The following is a 19,012-nucleotide window of genomic DNA, read 5'->3' as shown; positions in this document are numbered from 1 at the left end:
CACAGTGTTTTTGCAACAAGACGAAGTTTTCAACGGAGGTTTAATGTAACCAAAGGACCGAAAAGCGATACAATAAAGGATCTGTTTGAAAAATTTCAATGGACTGGGAACGTGACGGATGAACGTGCTGGAAAGGTAGGGCGACCGCATACGGCAACCACAGAGGGCAATGCGCAGCTAGTGCAGCAGGTGGTCCGACAGCGGCCTCGGGTTTCCGTTCGCCGCGTTGCAGCTGCGGTCCAAATGACGCCAACGTCCACGTATCGTCTCATGCGCCAGAGCTTACACCTCTATCCATACAAAATTCAAACGCGGCAACCCCTCAGCGCCGCTACCATTGCTGCACGAGAGACATTCGCTAACGATGTAGTGCACAGGATTGATGACGGCGATATGCATGTGGGCAGCATTTGGTTTACTGACGAAGCTTATTTTTACCTGGACGGCTTCGTCAATAAACAGAACTGGCGCGTATGGGGAACCGAAAAGCCCCACGTTGCAGTCCCATCGTCCCTGCATCCTCAAAAAGTACTGGTCTGGGCCGCCATTTCTTCCAAAGGAATCATTGGCCCATTTTTCAGATCCGAAACGATTACTGCATCACGCTATCTGGACATTCTTCGTGAATTTGTGGCGGTACAAACTGCCTTAGACGACACTGCGAACACCTCGTGGTTTATGCAAGATGGTGCCCGGCCACATCGCACGGCCGACGTCTTTAATTTTCTGAATGAATATTTCGATGATCGTGTGATTGCTCTGGGCTATCCGAAAAATACACGAGGCGGCGTGGATTGGCCTCCCTATTCGCCAGACATGAACCCCTGTGACTTCTTTCTGTGGGGACACTTGAAAGACCAGGTGTACCGCCAGAATCCAGAAACAATTGAACAGCTGAAGCAGTACATCTCATCTGCATGTGAAGCCATTCCGCCAGACACGTTGTCAAAGGTTTCGGGTAATTTCATTCAGAGACTACGCCATATTATTGCTACGCATGGTGGATATGTGGAAAATATCGTACTATAGAGTTTCCCAGACCGCAGCGCCATCTGTTGTTGAAAATTGTAACTACTGTAATTTCGAAAGTTTGTCTGCCTGAAAATGTACTGTTGTCCCAAGCATATTGCAACAAACGGTGTATTTCTATCGCTGCTCGTTTAGTTTTTATTGCCGTTTCAAATATACCGGTCATTTTTGAAACACCCTGTAAATGCCACAAGAGGAAAATACTTTGTTCACATTTTTTTTAAACATGATTTATTTGTGCTACTGGAGAAAACTCACAGCTCAGTGAGCAGTTATAAAAGTCGCGTAGCTACGTACACTGATGCAAACAGGAAGCAGTAACGTCCATGGCGATGCGCCAGATTTCTGCAGCTGCATGTTAACTTTGCGCTCACCTTGCACAGTAGTGCGAGCCTCGCTGGGCAGCTGCCAGCGCAGCTGGATGCTGGTGTGGCCGGCAGCGGATGCGCTCAGGTTGACGGGAGCCGCCGGTACTGGAACACGACGACGGACAGCGAGTGAGAAAGCATGCCTCAACACAGTGGTACAGTACAGTTACGGTTCAAATGAAATGTTCCTAACGTATTTGAAGTTTCAAGAAGACAGAATATTCTGCCAATATTCTTGTATCGAGGACAACTGTTGAATAAATTACATTCTTGGATATGCAAATGCCTTCAAATACAAAAGCTAGTTCTTCAGTCTCTCGCCACCTTCTTGCTCCCCTGTCCAACTGTTGGCTTCAAAGTTGTCTTCCCCATCACTTACTATCCACATGCTGCCCAAAATATTCTTCCCTAAAACCCACCATCGTCTTCTCATTTCTGTTTCTTATAACACATTCCAATTCACTCCCTAAAAGTTCCAAATCGCACACTACTGTCATTAGATTTCCAGAAGGCTTTTGACAACATTCATTACAATCTACTTCTAATCAAATTGTGTGACTATGGACTATCGTCTCGTCTCAGCTGCGTGACTGGATTTGCGACTTCCTGCGAGAAACATAACAGTTCGTAGTAACTAATGGAACGTCATGCAGTAAAACAGAAGTGTCATCTGGCCCTCTCCAGGGGACAGTTTTAGACCCAGACAATCTGAGCAACGCTCTTACGTTGTTTACAGATGATGCTATCATTTACCGACTAGTAAAGTCATCAGAAGATCAATACTAACTACAAAATGATTTAGATACGATATCTGTATTGTGCGAAAAGTTGCAGTTGACTGTAAATAATGAGAAGTTTGAGGTCATATACATCATTACTAAAAGGAATTCATTCAGTTTGAGGTACACGATAAATCACCTAGATCTAAAGGCTGCCAACTGAACTAACAAGGGAACCTCCCCATCGCACCCCTCTCAGATTTAGTTATAAGTTGGCACAGTGGATAGGTCTTGAAAAACTGAACACAGATCAATCGAGAAAACAGGACGAAGTTGTGTGGAACAATGAAAAAAAAAAAGCAAAATATACAGACTGAGTAGTCCATGGGCAACATATACAACATCAAGGATAGTCTGAGCTCAGGAGCGCCGTGGTCCCGTGGTTAGCATGAGCAGCTGCGGAACGAGAGGTCCTTGGTTCAAGTTTTCCCTCGAGTGAAAAGTTTACTTTCTTTATTTTCGCTAAGTTATGATCTGTCCGTTCGTTCATTGACGTTTCTGTTCTCTGTAATAAGTTTAGTGTCTGTGTTTCGCGACCGCACCGCAAAGCCGTGCGATTAGTAGACGCCGGCCGCGGTAGCCTAGCGGTTCTAGGCGCTCAGTCCGGAACCGCGTGACCGCTACGGTTGCAGGTTCGAATCCTGCCTCGGGCATGGATGTGTGTGATGTCCTTAGGTAAGTTAGGTTTAAGTAGTTCTAAGTTCTAGGGGACTGATGACCACAGATGTTAAGTCCCATAGTGCTCAGAGTCATCTGAACCACTTTTGATTAGTAGACGAAAGGACGCACCTCTCCAATGGGAAACGAAAACTTTTGATCGCAAGGTCATAGGTCAACCGATTCCTCCACAGGATAACACGTCAGATATATTCTATACGGGACTGCTGACGGCATGTGCGACACATGACATGAATATCTTGTCGACCCACCTAACTTTTATACTTGGCGAATGGGTAAAAAGATACTTCACCTTGCTCGATTTAGGTTTTCTTGTAGATGTGATAATCACTCCCAAAAAAGTGATGAAAACATAAGAGTTTGTCACATAAACTGCAACAAATGAATGCAACAGTTTCACAGTCGCACAGTTTTGTCTGTGCTCTGTCAAAACATATGTTTTTAACTTTTTCAAATTTTTCCGTATGTAGACCGTCAAATCCTGCATATGTCCGAGCAAATCTGAACATGTCCTGGAATTTTGGAGAGCAAAGTTGATTGTGTGTGAGTGCATGAACTTTGATAATTGTCTGAAAATAAAAAATGAAAATTTTCACTCGAGGGAGGACTTGAACCAAGGACCTTTCGCTCTGCAGCTGCTCACGCTGATCACGGGACCACGGCGCTCCTGAGCTGACACTGTCGTTGAAGTTCCCTGTCTTGCGCATGGACTACTCAGTTTGTATATTTTGCTTATCTTTTCATAGTTCCACACAACTTCTTCCTGTTTTCTCGATTGATCTGTGTTTAGTTTTTCAAGGCCTATCCACTGTGCCAACTTATAACGAAATCTGAGGGGAGTGCGATGGGGAGGTTCCCTTGTAAGTACCGAGGATTACAATTATGAACAAGAACACGTAGTAAATGTTATGGGGAAACAAATCTAAGACTGCATTTTATTGACAAAACACTCAGAAGATGCAGTAGGTCTACTGAAGAGAGTGCCTGCACTTCATTTGTCCACCCCCTTCTGCAGTATTGCTACGTGATGTGGGATCCTTACCAGACAAGATTAACGGAGTACTTAGAGAAAGCTCAAACAAGGACAGCACGTTTTGTACTATTAAGAAGTAGTGGAAAAAATCACTGACACGATACAGGATTTGGGGCGGCCATCATTAGAACAAAGGCGTTTTTCGTTACGGCGGAATCTTCTCACGAAATTTCAATCACCAACTTTCTCCTCCGAATGCGAAAATATTTTGTTGGTGCCGACCTACAGAACGAGAAACGATTATCATAATGAAATAAGGGAAATCAGAGTTCGCACGGAAAGATATTTGTGTTCGTTTTTTCCGTGCGCTATTTGAGATTGGAATAATAGAGAATTATTGTGAAAGTGGTTCGATGAATTCACTGCCAGGCACTTAATGTGATTTGCAGAGTATCAATGTAGACGTAGATGTAGAAGATACAACAGGTCTATTAAAGAGACTGCCTCCACTACGCTGCCCTGTGGTGGAGTATTTTTCGCCGTATGTGATTCGTATCAGATAGAATTGATGGAAGACATCGAAAAAGTTCGAAAAATACCGACTCATTTTGTGATATCGCGAAACAGGGGAGAGAGTGTCATAGATATGAAAGTTGTGGTGGGAATCATTAAAACAAAGACGTTTCTTGTTGCAGCGATATTTTTTCAAGACGTTTCAAACACCAGTTTTCTCTCCCGAATGCGAACATATTTCGTTGTCGGCCACCTACATAGTGCAAATATAACATAAGAGAAATTAGAGCTCGCACGGGAATACAGGGCTATTACAAATGATTGAAGCGATTTCATAAATTCACTGAAGCTCCACTCATTGACATATGGTCACGACACACTACAGATACGTAGAAAAACTCATAAAGTTTTGTTCGGCTGAAGCCGCACTTCAGGTTTCTGCCGCCAGAGCGCTCTAGAGCGCAGTGAGACAAAATGGCGACAGGAGCCGAGAAAGCGTATGTCGTGCTTGAAATGCACTCACAACAGTCAGTCATAACAGTGCAACGACACTTCAGGGCGAAGTTTAACAAAGATCCACCAACTGCTAACTCCATTCGGCGATGGTATGCCAGTTTAAAGCTTCTGGATGCCTCTGTAAGGGGAAATCAACGGATCGGCCTGCAGTGAGCGAAGAAACGGTTGAACGCGTGCGGACAAGTTTCACACGTAGCCCGCCGAAGTCGACGAATAAAGCAAGCAGGGAGCTAAACGTATCACAGCCGACGGTTTGGAAAATCGTACAGAAAAGGCTAAAGCAGAGGCCTTGCCGTTTACAATTGCTACAAGCCCTGACACCCGATGACAAAGTCAAACGCTTTTAATTTTCGGCGCGGTTGCAACAGCTCATGGAAGAGGATGCGTTCAGTGCGAAAGTTTGTTTTCAGTGATGAAGCAACATTTTTTCTTAATGGTGAAGTGAACAGACTCAATGTGCTAATCTGGGCGGTAGAGAATCCTCAGGCATTCGTGCAGCAAATTCGCAATTCACCAAAAGTTAACGTGTTTTGTGCAATCTCATGGTTTAAAGTTTACGGCCCCTTTTTCATCTGCGAAAAAAAAACGTTACAAGATACGTGTATCTGGACATTCTGGAAAATTGGCTCATGCCACAACTGGAGACCGACAGCGCCGACTTCATCTTTCAACAGGATGGTGCTCCACCGCACTTCCATCATGATGTTCGGCATTTCTTAAACAGGAGATTGGAAAACCGATGGATCGGTCGTGGTGGAGATCATGATCAGCAATTCATGTCATGGCCTCCACGCTCTCCCGACTTAATCCCATGCGATTTCTTCCTGTGGGGTTATGTGAAAGATTCAGTGTTTAAACCTCCTCTACCAAGAAACGTGCCAGAACTGCGAGCTCGCATCAACGATGCTTTCGAACTCATTGATGGAGACATGCTGCGCCGAGTGTGGGAGGAACTTGATTATCGGCTTGATGTCTGCCGAATCACTAAAGGGGCACATATCGAACATTTGTGAATGCCTAAAAAAACTTTTTGAGTTTTTGTATGAGTGTGCAAAGCATTGTGAAAATATCTCAAATAATAAAGTTATTGTAGAGCTGTGAAATCGCTTCAATCATTTGTAATAACCCTGTATTTGTGTTCGCATTTCCCGCGCGTTAATACAGAGTGGAACGGTAGAGAGATACTTGTACCTTGAAGGTGATTCGTTGAACCCTCTGGCAGGCACGTAAGTGTGAATTGCAGAGTAGTCATTTAGATGTAGATCTAGATCAGCTAAAATGTGAAAAAGCAGTGGATGATAAAAGTTCTACCATGCACTCATAAAAAAATCTACTTTCAGCGTTTAAGTTTGCTGTTCAATGCATCAACTGTTACGAAATATTCAAACGATTGATTATGGAATAAGAATAGTGGGTATACAAGTAGTGGTAAATCGAATCAAATAAATGAAAATGACTGGGAAGTATAAAATGGCGATAACGTTATCAGACGACCTCTGCGCTTGTTTGGGAGGTAGGAGAGAGGGTATGGCAGAGGTAAAGCTCTGAAGGGGGGCCGTTGATCGTGCCTGTACGGCTCCGTTGCCCCAGTATTTGTCTGCGAAAGCCAAGGCTTCCGGACTGGAGTCCCGGTACAGAACACAGTTTTCATTTGTTGGGAAGTTCCATTGTTAGACTAATGATAAGTAGACAATGCCTGGGTATCTGATCATTTCTTCGTCCTATTTTCTTTTCTTTTTTTCCTTTGTCTTCCGGCATTTGGCTATATGTGATAGCATTTGAAGTTTCCTTTTGATTACTTGTTGAGTAATCATTGTTGTCTGTTGTGTTGGTATTCTCTATTTTTTGTCTTGTAACTGGAAGGGTCAATTTCTCGAGCTGGCTTTTTCATTATTTGCAGATGCGAAATATATCGCGAATGTAATTGGTAGCGTCATTTTGTGAGATTTCTTCGCTTCATTGTAGAGAAACCGCTTTATTGGGTTCAGTTTCTCTGTCTTTCCTTCATCAACGAACACAGGATTAGGCAAATCCATGCCCGAACATTTCGTGCATCATGGCAGTGACGACCATCAAAAGCTTGCTTGCTTACCAGTCCAGCCCATACGTAGTTCACTCGTGCAGCTTTTCCCTTCCAGGTGGGTAGCGGGGCTGATGCACTGACATTTATAGCGGCGTATTGCTTACTGTGTACGGCAGGACTAAAGGACTCAGGAACCTGCGTTTACATTTTTTACCTGTGTAACACCTTATTCTGGCCACTCGTTATGAAATTGGCTGATTTAAACTCACACAGTTTCTGCCAGGACGCAATTTGTTTATTGCAGGTGAATAAATGGCATATTTGGAAGATAACAAACAACGTACCCGTTCTTGCATTTCCGAATGCGTTATGGTTGACAGTATGTTGCCTACATATTATAATGGTGCTAATGCTGTGCCTTTCAAAGGATATGATACACATTATCATCGCTTCTACGACTTTCTGCCCACTCCTCCCTTATCACAAATAAAATATGATGCAAATATGCTCTGTTACCGTATTGTTTATTCAGATTGAGCTTTACTTTGTTCTGGCGGAAGTTGATATTAGTGTCTTGCTTCAATGTGAATGCTCAGCAATCACCCACTCGACCCATTTGGGAGTGTTTTGTTAGAGTTATTGAATTCAATTTTGGTCCCACGAGACGTTAAGAAATTAATAGTCGACTCAGAGATCCACATACTTGAGTAGCCTATTGCAATGTATCTGTAACAAGTGTTCCAGAGTTTGCATTCCGACGATTATTTCACATCTATCACATTGACAGGTACTTTGATGTTTTCTCCGTAGAGGTTCATATAAACTTCTGATTCATGTAGAATGTCACAATCTTCGTTCTCCACGACTTACACCGGATCATATAAGCGTCACACAGTAGCTGCTGGAGCGTGTGCAGAGATTACGGTCGTACAGGACAAGAAGCGCTCTCCAGTCCTCATTTCAACGCCCCAGGGTCGCCAGATGCTTACGCATTCCAGACAGGCAGTCAGTTACCTGTGCTGTTCGCCATTTGGCGCGTTCCAGGAGACTATGTGCGGCATATTGAATGCAGCAGACCGTTACCAATCGTGTCAATGTTTGTCGTTTGAGACTGACATGTTTAGCGTTTTCTAAAAAAATTGTGAATATGCTAGAGAAACTTTGGAGTGATTGTATTTTTAAACCAGTGAGCCCGGGGAACAGTTAATCGGCAAGTTATTAGGTACTCCACACTTTTAGATTGAAAATAAATCTGTCAGTTTTACAATATTTTACTTACGTCCATTTTCAGCCGCGGGTATTGTTCCTTCCAATATTTCTTGAATTCGCCATTTCAGATTGAGCCATTCGTCTTTGATTTTTCAGTGAGTTAATTCATCAAGATGTTGTTTATTACTTCAAACTAAACTGTCGAGTTTCCAACTTGCATCGGCAATGATGTTCCTCACCATGTTCTGTTTACATTTATGGTATTGTCACTCACTGTTTTCTTGTCTTTATTGAGAAGTCTCCTAGACATCAAATTTACCTAAAAATCATCCCACAAACATGATCGCCGATGGCATCTTTAAAGATCTCTTACTGTCATTCTGTTTGCGCCATTCTCGTACACTCTTTCTCTATATGGCCGTGGCTTCTCCAGCAAATTTTTCTTCCCTTCTAATCTCTTCTTTCTAATTAAGACTAAACACTCGATTACGTCTCGATGAGGGCGATTGCACGTTAAGAACCTCCAGTTAAATAAGACTGGCATGTGCATAGAGTCAGTTGTTTCCCGGATTGGAAAACTGATATGGGTGTAAGTCGGGGCCGTGTTGTGAAGAGAACAGTCAACTCGGAAAGGAAGAGGCTTAAGAACTTTTCTCGGTATGCGGGAATGATAAATTAAATCACAGACTGTGAAAGTGTGAAAATTGTATCTCCTCGATTCCGATCAATACAGTTACAACGATTAAAATATTTAGAAGGTGAGCAACATAGGACACAAAAATAAGCGGAAGAAAAAAGTTCCATCATTTGGAACAGAAGACTGAAATCTGACATGATGGCTTAAACTGAATATAAGTATCCCAGAGAACTGAAGATGGTAATGACGGAAGCTTACAAGGAGATTTCTACAAGGTAGACGTTTCACACGAACACGAGGAAACTGCTACTAATATACACTCCTGGAAATTGAAATAAGAACACCGTGAATTCATTGTCCCAGGAAGGGGAAACTTTATTGACACATTCCTGGGGTCAGATACATCACATGATCACACTGACAGAACCACAGGCACATAGACACAGGCAACAGAGCATGCACAATGTCGGCACTAGTACAGTGTATATCCACCTTTCGCAGCAATGCAGGCTGCTATTCTCCCATGGAGACGATCGTAGAGATGCTGGATGTAGTCCTGTGGAACGGCTTGCCATGCCATTTCCACCTGGCGCCTCAGTTGGACCAGCGTTCGTGCTGGACGTGCAGACCGCGTGAGACGACGCTTCATCCAGTCCCAAACATGCTCAATGGGGGACAGATCCGGAGATCTTGCTGGCCAGAGTAGTTGACTTACACCTTCTAGAGCACGTTGGGTGGGACGGGATACATGCGGACGTGCATTGTCCTGTTGGAACAGCAAGTTCCATTGCCGGTCTAGGAATGGTAGAACGATGGGTTCGATGACGGTTTGGATGTACCGTGCACTATTCAGTGTCCCCTCGACGATCACCAGTGGTGTAAAGCCAGTGTAGGAGATCGCTTCCCACACCATGATGCCGGGTGTTGGCCCTGTGTGCCTCGGTCGTATGCAGTCCTGATTGTGGCGCTCACCTGCACGGCGCCAAACACGCATACGACCATCATTGGCACCAAGGCAGAAGCGACTCTCATCGCTGAAGACGACACGTCTCCATTCGTCCCTCCATTCACGCCTATCGCGACGCCACTGGAGGTGGGCTGCACGATGTTGGGGCGTGTGCGGGACAGTAGCCCAGCTTCATGGAGACGGTTGCGAATGGTCCTCGCCGATATCCCAGGAGCAACAGTGTCCCTAATTTGCTGGGAAGTGGCGGTGCGGTCCCCTACGGCACTGCGTAGGATCCTACGGTCTTGGCGTGCATCCGTGCGTCGCTGCGGTCCGGTCCCAGGTCGACGGGCACGTGCACCTTCCGCCGACCACTGGCGACAACATCGATGTACTGTGGAGACCTCACGCCCCACGTGTTGAGCAATTCGGCGGTACGTGCACCCGGCCTCCGGCATGCCCACTATACGCCCTCGCTCAAAGTCCGTCAACTGCACATACGGTTCACGTCCACGCTGTCGCGGCATGCTACCAGTGTTAAAGACTGCGATGGAGCTCCGTATGCCACGGCAAACTGGCTGACACTGACGGCGGCGGTGCACAAATGCTGCGCAGCTAGCGCCATTCGACGGCCAACACCGCGGTTCCTGGTGCGTCCGCTGTGCCGTGCGTGTGATCATTGCTTGTACAGCCCTCTCGCAGTGTCCGGAGCAAGTATGGTGGGTCTGACACACCGGTGTCAATGTGTTATTTTTTCCATTTCCAGGAGTGTATGTGTGAAATCTTATGGGACTTAACTGCTAAGGCCATCAGTCCGTAAGCTTACACACTACTTAACGCGAATTATCCTAAGGACAAACACACACACCCATGCCTGAGGGAGGATTCGAACCTCCGCCGGGACCAGCCGCACAGTCCATGACTGCAGCGCCTCAGACCGCTCGGCTAATCCCGCGCGGCACTGCTGCTAATATAAGCATATTAGAACACTCAGAAAACTGCTTACCTCCGGCGTTCCTCACCTCTGTGGCAGCGTGAAAGTGTTCATACGAGCATACATTAGTTAATATGGGATAAGAATACACAGAGAAATGTAGCAATTTTTAGTTTATTTTAGTCGTATGATGATGGCATAGGTTCTCCCTATGTAGTGTCTGAGTGAGGAGCTCACCTCTTATAGTTACGGAGTAGACCACGTGGTCGCTGCCAAAGGCGTTCTCGGCGTAGCACGTGTACTGGCCGCTGTCAGAGGTCCGGGTGGGGCTGATGGTCAGCTGCCACTCCTCGCTGATTCTCACTCGGCTGCTGCTCTCCACAGCACTGCCACTGCACAGCACAACGGACGACAGACGTAATAGTAAATAAAACGCCACCAATACAAAGACTGTGCTAAATATCCGTCTTACGTCCTTTCGGGGATGCATCACTTCCGCATTTGAACTGTAGGTATGATGGTGGAGTGAATTTGCGGTTATATTCTCAATGAGAAAACAGGAACAGGCGAAACTTAGTGTACGATTCACGGTTCTCTACTGGTAACCGCTGAGTGCGTGCAGCAAAGCTCCGAATTTCATGTATTCTCGCAGTCGATTTTCGACGCTATGGTCAGCTGAAGTTACTGTGGAGGATCATGCTTGATAATGCAGGATGCACTTAAAACTAACGACACATATACAAGGTCTATAGACCCGTAAAAGCATTCTACAACGTGAAACTGTGTAAGTTATTCGAAACTCGAACAAAAGTAGGCATAAGCCGTGAAGAAAGAAAAGCAACAACCAAGAGGATGTAATGTCTCTTGCAGCGGTCTCTCCGTGATATTTTCAGAAATTTTATAAATCATATAACTCAGTACATATCTCGAAATACCTCTTCTTATCTTACCGATTATCAATGTAAAGTAGTTTCAAGCCCAATTATTCCTTGGAGCGTCCATTTACTCCATGGAATAGCTTCTCTGCTATCTATGTTTTCTCTTAGGAAAAAGAATAGGACTTCTTGACGATTAGTCGTGAAAGAAGGATGTATATGTATGTATTGTTGAGCTAGTCGCCATCTTGATGAGATTCTGTATGAGAAGGAATTTAACACATGAACTAAACTAAAGTAAGTGTGTTCGCGTATTATTTAACGGATTATTATTATTGACAGTGTCTGCTTACTACGCTGTGTTGCACGGGATCAGTGTGGAACGTCTGATTTACACTGGACGAACCTGCCGTTTTCTATGCTCAAGATACCCAGTTACTTCAAATAAATAGGCTAACACGGTCTTACGAGCAGATCTCCGGTCTTCCCCATGTGATCACCGAAAGTTAATAATTATTACAAATGTTTCCAGCAGATCGACTGACAATTTTCGTCGCACCGAGACTTCGAAATTGCTTCACTGCCTTATGGAATTTAAGTTAAGCTTAATTTAATCAGGATAGAACAGTATTGAACTGTGTGAATGTGATAAGCCTGCTTTATCAATGAAAATTCCCTTAATATACGCATGTTTTTACTATCCTGATCAGTGAAGCTAAATCAGGCCGGTGTGAGAGAGGTTTTTAAATTTTAGATCCCATACAAAATACATTAAAAGGGGAAGCAGAAGAATATAACTCCCAGGCAGAAGAACTCCGTTGAAAAGGTATAAGGGAGGAGTGCAGCCTTTCTAATATATTGCCGAATATGCACATCGAGAAAGCAATGACATGAATAAATGTCCAAGAATGAGATTACATTTCAGCGTGAAGAGCAGCAATTTTAAGGTAGCAATGTTAAGGCTTACTGGTGGCACTGTTATTGTCGGTGAAAGTAAGGAGGATTTGCAAGACCTGTTCAGTACAATAAATAGTCTACTGAACACAGAATGTAGACAGAGAATAAAGTACAGAGAGACTGAAGTAGTGAGAAGCAGCGATAAACTCAACACCAAAACTGGAATCGCGAAGCAGCTGGATTGAAGACCTGGGAAGCAAAGTAACACATGACAAACGAGCCAAGTAGGAGCTAGGAAGCACATTAACACGCGAAAAACAGGAAGTTCTCCCTAGAAGACGTCTAGTAATACCAAACAGAGGCCTTAATATGAGGTGGAAATTTCTGAGAATGTTTGTCTGGAGCACAGCATTTTGTGGAACTGAACCATGAGGTAAGGGAAAACAGGAAAAGAGTGGAACTGTTTCAGATGTCGTGCTACAGAAGAATGCTGAATACCAGGTGGTCTAATAACATAAAGGACGAAATTTTTCACAAGTTGTCCATTCGCAACTCTCTGTATCCTCGTGACTGGCAGAGAAATGTTTCGTTTATTCACTTATTTCGCTCATTTAGATGCACTGATGAGCCGAAACATTATGAGCATCTGCTCGAGAGCTTGTTTGTCCGTCTTTGGAACGAAATACATTACGGATTCTGCGTATCAGGGATCCGACAGTTTGTTGGTAGGGCTGTGGAGGTATGTGGCATGTCTACGCACAGGTAATGTAATTCGCATAAACAAAGGGCCGCTGATTTGCGTACGCGGTGATAGCGCCCAATAGTGACCCAGATAGGTTGCATAGGATTTACATCAGGCGAATTTCATCGCCGTGATATCAACATGAGTTCACTATAACACTCCTCAAACTACTGTAGCACGATTCTGGCTCCGATATATGGATAATTATGCTACTGAAACATGACATAGCCATCTGGCGACACTTCAAGCATGACGGGCTGCAGGTGGTTCGCAGCTGTTGGCGCGTCCTCTATTACTACCACAGGTCCCACGCTAGCACATGTTTCCCATAGGATAATACTGCTCTCACCAGCCTGCGACCGAGCGAGGTGGTGCAGTGGTTAGCACACTGGACTCGCATTCGGGAGGACGACGGTTCAATCTCGTGTCCGGCCATCCTGATTTAGGTTTCCCGTGATTTCCCTGAATCGCTCCAGGCAAATGCCGGGATGGTTCCCTTTCAAGGAAAGGGCACTGCCTACTTCCTTCCCCATCCTTCTCTAATCCGATGAGACCGATGACCTTGCGGTTTGGTCTCTTCCCCCAAACCACCCAAACCCAACCAGCCAGCGTCCGTAGCTCGCTACACTTTTCAAGCCGCCGCTCACCTCGATGAAGGCGTTTAAAGAGACGGCCATCGACTTAGTGTAGCGAAAAAGTGATCACCCGAAGAGCCGACACGTTCCCATCTATCGACGGTCCGATGCCGACGGTCCTGTGCCCACTGCCATCCTACTACACAATGTCATTGGGTCAACATGTGAACACATAAGGGTGCTCTGCTTCGGAGCTACATGTTCAACGATGTGCGGTGAAGGTGAACCGTTTGCTACGAAACACTTGTTCGTGCATCAGTACTGCGCTCTTTCGGCAGAGATGCCACAGATCAACATCAGTCGTACTTTACAGAGCGGAGAATCCCACTTTCTGTGAAGAGTCGTGGACATCCAACCATTTAGCGCCTATATGTAGTTTCACTGTTCTCCTACCGCTTTCCGTAGATGATCACGACAGTACCACATGAACATACACCAGCTTCACCATTTGTGAGATACTCGTTCACGGGCTCTACGTAATAATAATGTGCCCTTTGTCGAAGTCGCTTCTCTTAATAGATTTCCTCATTTGCAGTGCATATCTTCGCTGGAGTGATGCCCGTTCGTGTCTGCTCCGCTTTGTTATACCGTGTCATGTGCTCGCAGCGCCACCAGGTGACATCCAAAGTCGCGTTGGGCAGTAGTCACAATGGTTTGGCATATACAGGGTGTTTCAAAAATGACCGGTATATTTGAAAAGGCAATAAAAACTAAACGAGCAGCGATAGAAATACACCGTTTGTTGCAATATGCTTGGGACAACAGTACATTTTCAGGCGGACAAACTTTCGAAATTACAGTAGTTACAATTTTCAACAACAGATGGCGCTGCAAGTGATGTGAAAGATATAGAAGACAACGCAGTCTGTGGGTGCGCCATTCTGTACGTCGTCTTTCTGCTGTAAGCGTGTGCTGTTCACAACGTGCAAGTGTGCTGTAGACAACATGGTTTATTCCTTAGAACAGAGGATTTTTCTGGTGTTGCAATTCCACCGCCTAGAACACAGTGTTGTTGCAACAAGACGAAGTTTTCAACGGAGGTTTAATGTAACCAAAGGACCGAAAAGCGATACAATAAAGGATCTGTTTGAAAAATTTCAACGGACTGGGAACGTGACGGTCGAACGTGCTGGAAAGGTAGGGCGACCGCGTACGGCAACCGCAGAGGGCAATGCGCAGCTAGTGCAGCAGGTGATCCGACAGCGGCCTCGGGTTTCCGTTCGCCGTGTTGCAGCTGCGGTCCAAATGACGCCAACGTCCACGTATCGTCTCGTGCGCCAGAGTTTACACCTCTATCCGTACAAAATTCAAACGTGGCAACCCCTCAGCGCCGCTACCATTGCTGCACGAGAGACATTCGCTAACGATATAGTGCACAGGATTGATGACGGCGATATGCATGTGGGCAGCATTTGGTTTACTGACGAAGCTTATTTTTACCTGGACGGCTTCGTCAATAAACAGAACTGGCGCATATGGGGAACCGAAAAGCCCCATGTTTCAGTCCCATCGTCCCTGCATCCTCAAAAAGTACTGGTCTGGGCCGCCATTTCTTCCAAAGGAATCATTGGCCCATTTTTCAGATCCGAAACGATTACTGCATAACGCTATCTGGACATTCTTCGTGAATTTGCGGCGGTACAAACTGCCTTAGACGACACTGCGAACACCTCGTGGTTTATGCAAGATGGTGCCCGGCCACATCGCACGGCCGACGTCTTTAATTTCCTGAATGAATATTTCGATGATCGTGTGATTGCTTTGGGCTATCCGAAACATACAGGAGGCGTCGTGGATTGGCCTCCCTAGTCGCCAGACATGAACCCCTGTGACTTCTTTCTGTGGGGACACTTGAAAGACCAGATGTACCGCCAGAATCCAGAAACAATTGAACAGCTGAAGCAGTACATCTCATCTGCATGTGAAGCCATTCCGCCAGACACGTTGTCAAAGGTTTCGGGTAATTTCATTCAGAGACTACGCCATATTATTGCTACGCATGGTGGATATGTGGAAAATATCGTACTATAGAGTTTCCCAGACCGCAGCGCCATCTGTTGTTGAAAATTGTAACTACTGTAATTTCGAAAGTTTGTCTGCCTGAAAATGTACTGTTGTCCCAAGCATATTGCAACAAACGGTGTATTTCTATCGCTGCTCGTTTAGTTTTTATTGCCGTTTCAAATATACTGGTCATTTTTGAAACACCCTGTAGGTGTGTATTGTGTCACTTGACCAGTAGGTCGATGACATTCTGTTTTCCAGCTTGCGTAGATTTCTTGCCAATTAAAATATTGGCTGAAATGTATGCCTGCACCCCACAGCACATAACTCGCCAGTGGCCATGAGATGACGCACTATAGCGTCCCAAGTCTAATAATACGAAATGACTTAAAATACAGTATTTATAAAGAAGAGACATTTAAAAATCGAATAATATACATTTTTCTCATGACTCGTAAAATAATAATTTCTCTGTGTAAGTTTCGAGGGCAAATAAATATAACAAAAATGATCTAAAGAGACGACAAGATACGCTCTTTTGTTAATATTTTAGTCGTCTTCACTTCTTCTTCTCTTGTCTTGGTTGCGTGTTGACGGACATCTTGCGAGTGCTGGCAAATGTAAGCATATTTGTACTAATTAAGCAGATAATATATTGATTTAATATTATTGTGCACTTTTAATTTGTAAGAGCTGATCCTGATTTCATGTCCGCGTTCCTTGGATTAACCTGCATTCGTGCAATTTACAGTGCAACAATCGCAGCGGCCGAGGCAGTCAAAGACGCCATTACGTGGCGATATTAACTTATACAATTTAGCGGAAGCGAAAAACTCGCCCGCTATTGACATAATATTCATTTTTCTCCACAGCCGTTCGACGTTGCAGAAAATACGTAGCTTTAAGTTTCTTATTTTCAGTACAACAACCGAGAGCCAGAGCCAGGACTCCGACTACAATGCAATGGTTAACGGAGGTAAGAGGAAATACTCTCGCGCGTGTGTGGGCCGCAATTGTAATTAATAACTAAAGATTTTTTGCTTTAAAGTGAACTGCCTAGCGAGGGAATTAGTATGAAAAGTTTATTCCACTGTTCAACTTATATGTTCATGTTTTAAGATTCAGAGAGTCTAACGTTAAAAGAGTCGAGAGGCACGAAAGGGCAGCAGTGGTTGGGAAGGGAGTGAGACAGGGTTGTAGCGTCTCCCCGACGTTATTCAATCTGTATATTGGGCAAGCAGTAAAGGAAACAAAAGAAGAATTTGGTGTAGGTATTAAAATCCATGGAGAAGAAATAAAACTTTAAGGTTTGCCGATGACATTGTAATTCTGTCAGAGACAGCAAAGGACTTGGAAGAGCAGTTGAACGGAATGGACAGTGTCTTGAAAGGAGGGTATAAGATGAACATCAACAAAAACAAAACGAGAATAGTGGAATGTAGTCGAATTAAGTCGGGTGATGCTGAGGGAATTAGATTAGGAAATGAGACACACAAAGTAGTAAACGAGTTTTGCTATTTGGGGAGCAAAATAACTGACGATGGTCGAAGTAGAGAGGATATAAAATGTAGAGTGGCAATGGCAAGGAAAGCGTTTCTGAAGAAGAGAAATTTGTTAACATCGAGTATAGATTTAAGTGTCAGGAAGTCGTTTCTGAAAGTATTTGTATGGAGTGTAGCCATATATGGAAGTGAAACATGGATGATAATAGTTTGGACAAGAAGAGAATAGAAGTTTCCGAAATGTGGTGCTACAGAAGATTAGATGGGTAGATCACATAACTAATGAGGAGGTATTGAATAGAACTGGGGAGAAGATAAGTTTGTGGCACAGCTTGACAAGAAGAAGGGACCAGTTGGTAGGACATCTGCTGAGGCATCAGGGGATCATAAATTTAGCATTGGAGGGCAGCGTGGAGGGCAAAAATCGTAGAGGGAGACCAAGAGATGAATGCACTATGCATATTCAGAGGGATGTAGGTTGTAGTAAGTACTGGGAGATGAAGAAGCTTGCACAGGATAGAGTAGCATGGAGAGCTGCATCAAACCAGTCTCAGGACTGAAGACCACAACAACAACAACAACGTTCGTTAACATAAAAATTATTTATACTGAAGATTAAATTGTTAAAAAAGGAGAACTTCACAAAAGCATTTAATTGTAAATCAAAATTAAATGAAATATCAGTTTCATTAAGGCGCACCACGAGGTCGGCAACAATTAACGGATGCGAGAGCACGTTAAGTGTTAAGAACTATATGGTTTAGATCTCACGTCAAGGTTGGTTGGTCGGTTAGTTGGATGGGGGCTAAAGGTCGTCTGTCTCCTCACATCGAGGATGTATTTGCAATAATATGACCAGGTAGTTATAACACGTACTCTTTGGTCCAGCGGCGCAGCGGCGGCGGCTGCCCCACGGCGAGGCAGGGCAGCGAGAGCGTGTCGCGCGGCGGTGCTGCCAGCTGGCGGCTGAAGGCGGCGACCCTGGCAGGCGCGCGGCGGCTCGGCGCCTGGGTGACGCGTCGCGAGGCGGCGCCCTCCCCCGCAGCCGTGGCGGCCGACACCCACAGCAGGTAGCGGCGCTGCGCGGGCAGGTGCGGCACGCGGAACTCCGTCTGACCCGGCGGAACGTCGAACTCGTCCCGCGTCTGCAACAAGCGCCTGCACTCGCTCTCGCTCGGCGCGTCTGTAGACACTGCCCCAGTCTCAATAGGTTTGAACTACACTTCATCCTGCCGCTTCCCCAGCTGCCCCATGCTCTCTCCTCCTTTTCCATCCTCTCTGATCTTTCCCTCGGCAGGTCCCACCTGGTAGTGTTATTCTTCGTCGTGTGTGCTCCAAGTGGGTTTTAAGTGTGTTGTTTCGGAGTGTTTTTAATACTGTGGCCAACTTTTAACCTGTGCATGCGCATCCAGTGTCTTCTCTGTGTTTTAAGAATCGCCAACTGTGTTTTTTAACTTTCTGGTGACTTTTTTAACTGTCCCCACTGAACGTCTACATGTCAGTGTATTTTTACCTCCATTTTCTCCCCTTACTCTTTTTTATGTTCCCCTTTTTTATCTCGGCTGAAGAGCGGCGGATTGTGCTGCTGACAGCACAATAAAGAAGAAAAAAAAGTTTGAACTACACTGGTGTGGAACCGTAAGGACGAAAGTAACTTTCACATCATGTATCGCTGCCAGATAATATAGCTTGATGAAATAACAACCATATTATGAAAAGGATATATTGCTACTCACCATATAGAGGAGACGT

The 19,012-nt window shown here is 44.9% G+C and overlaps 1 protein-coding gene across 1 annotated transcript in view; it reads right to left on the bottom strand.

The window, feature by feature from the left end:
- Positions 1-19,012, bottom strand: part of LOC126150481 (Down syndrome cell adhesion molecule-like protein Dscam2) — a 171,791-nt gene that overhangs the window by 82,055 nt on the left and 70,724 nt on the right. Inside the window, exons 7-9 of the mRNA XM_049915879.1 lie at positions 18,251-18,405; positions 10,843-10,997; positions 1,404-1,502 (exon numbers count right to left, since the gene is read on the bottom strand). Of these exons, the coding sequence (XP_049771836.1) occupies positions 1,404-1,502; positions 10,843-10,997; positions 18,251-18,405 (409 nt within the window). The remainder of the gene's footprint in view (positions 1-1,403; positions 1,503-10,842; positions 10,998-18,250; positions 18,406-19,012) is intronic.

Source organism: Schistocerca cancellata, chromosome 2 (genome assembly GCF_023864275.1).
Source record: "Schistocerca cancellata isolate TAMUIC-IGC-003103 chromosome 2, iqSchCanc2.1, whole genome shotgun sequence".
In the NCBI taxonomy this organism is placed as follows: Eukaryota; Metazoa; Arthropoda; class Insecta; order Orthoptera; family Acrididae; genus Schistocerca; species Schistocerca cancellata.
Note: the sequence above shows the minus strand (reverse complement) of the source record. Positions and strands in the feature narration are given on the sequence as shown.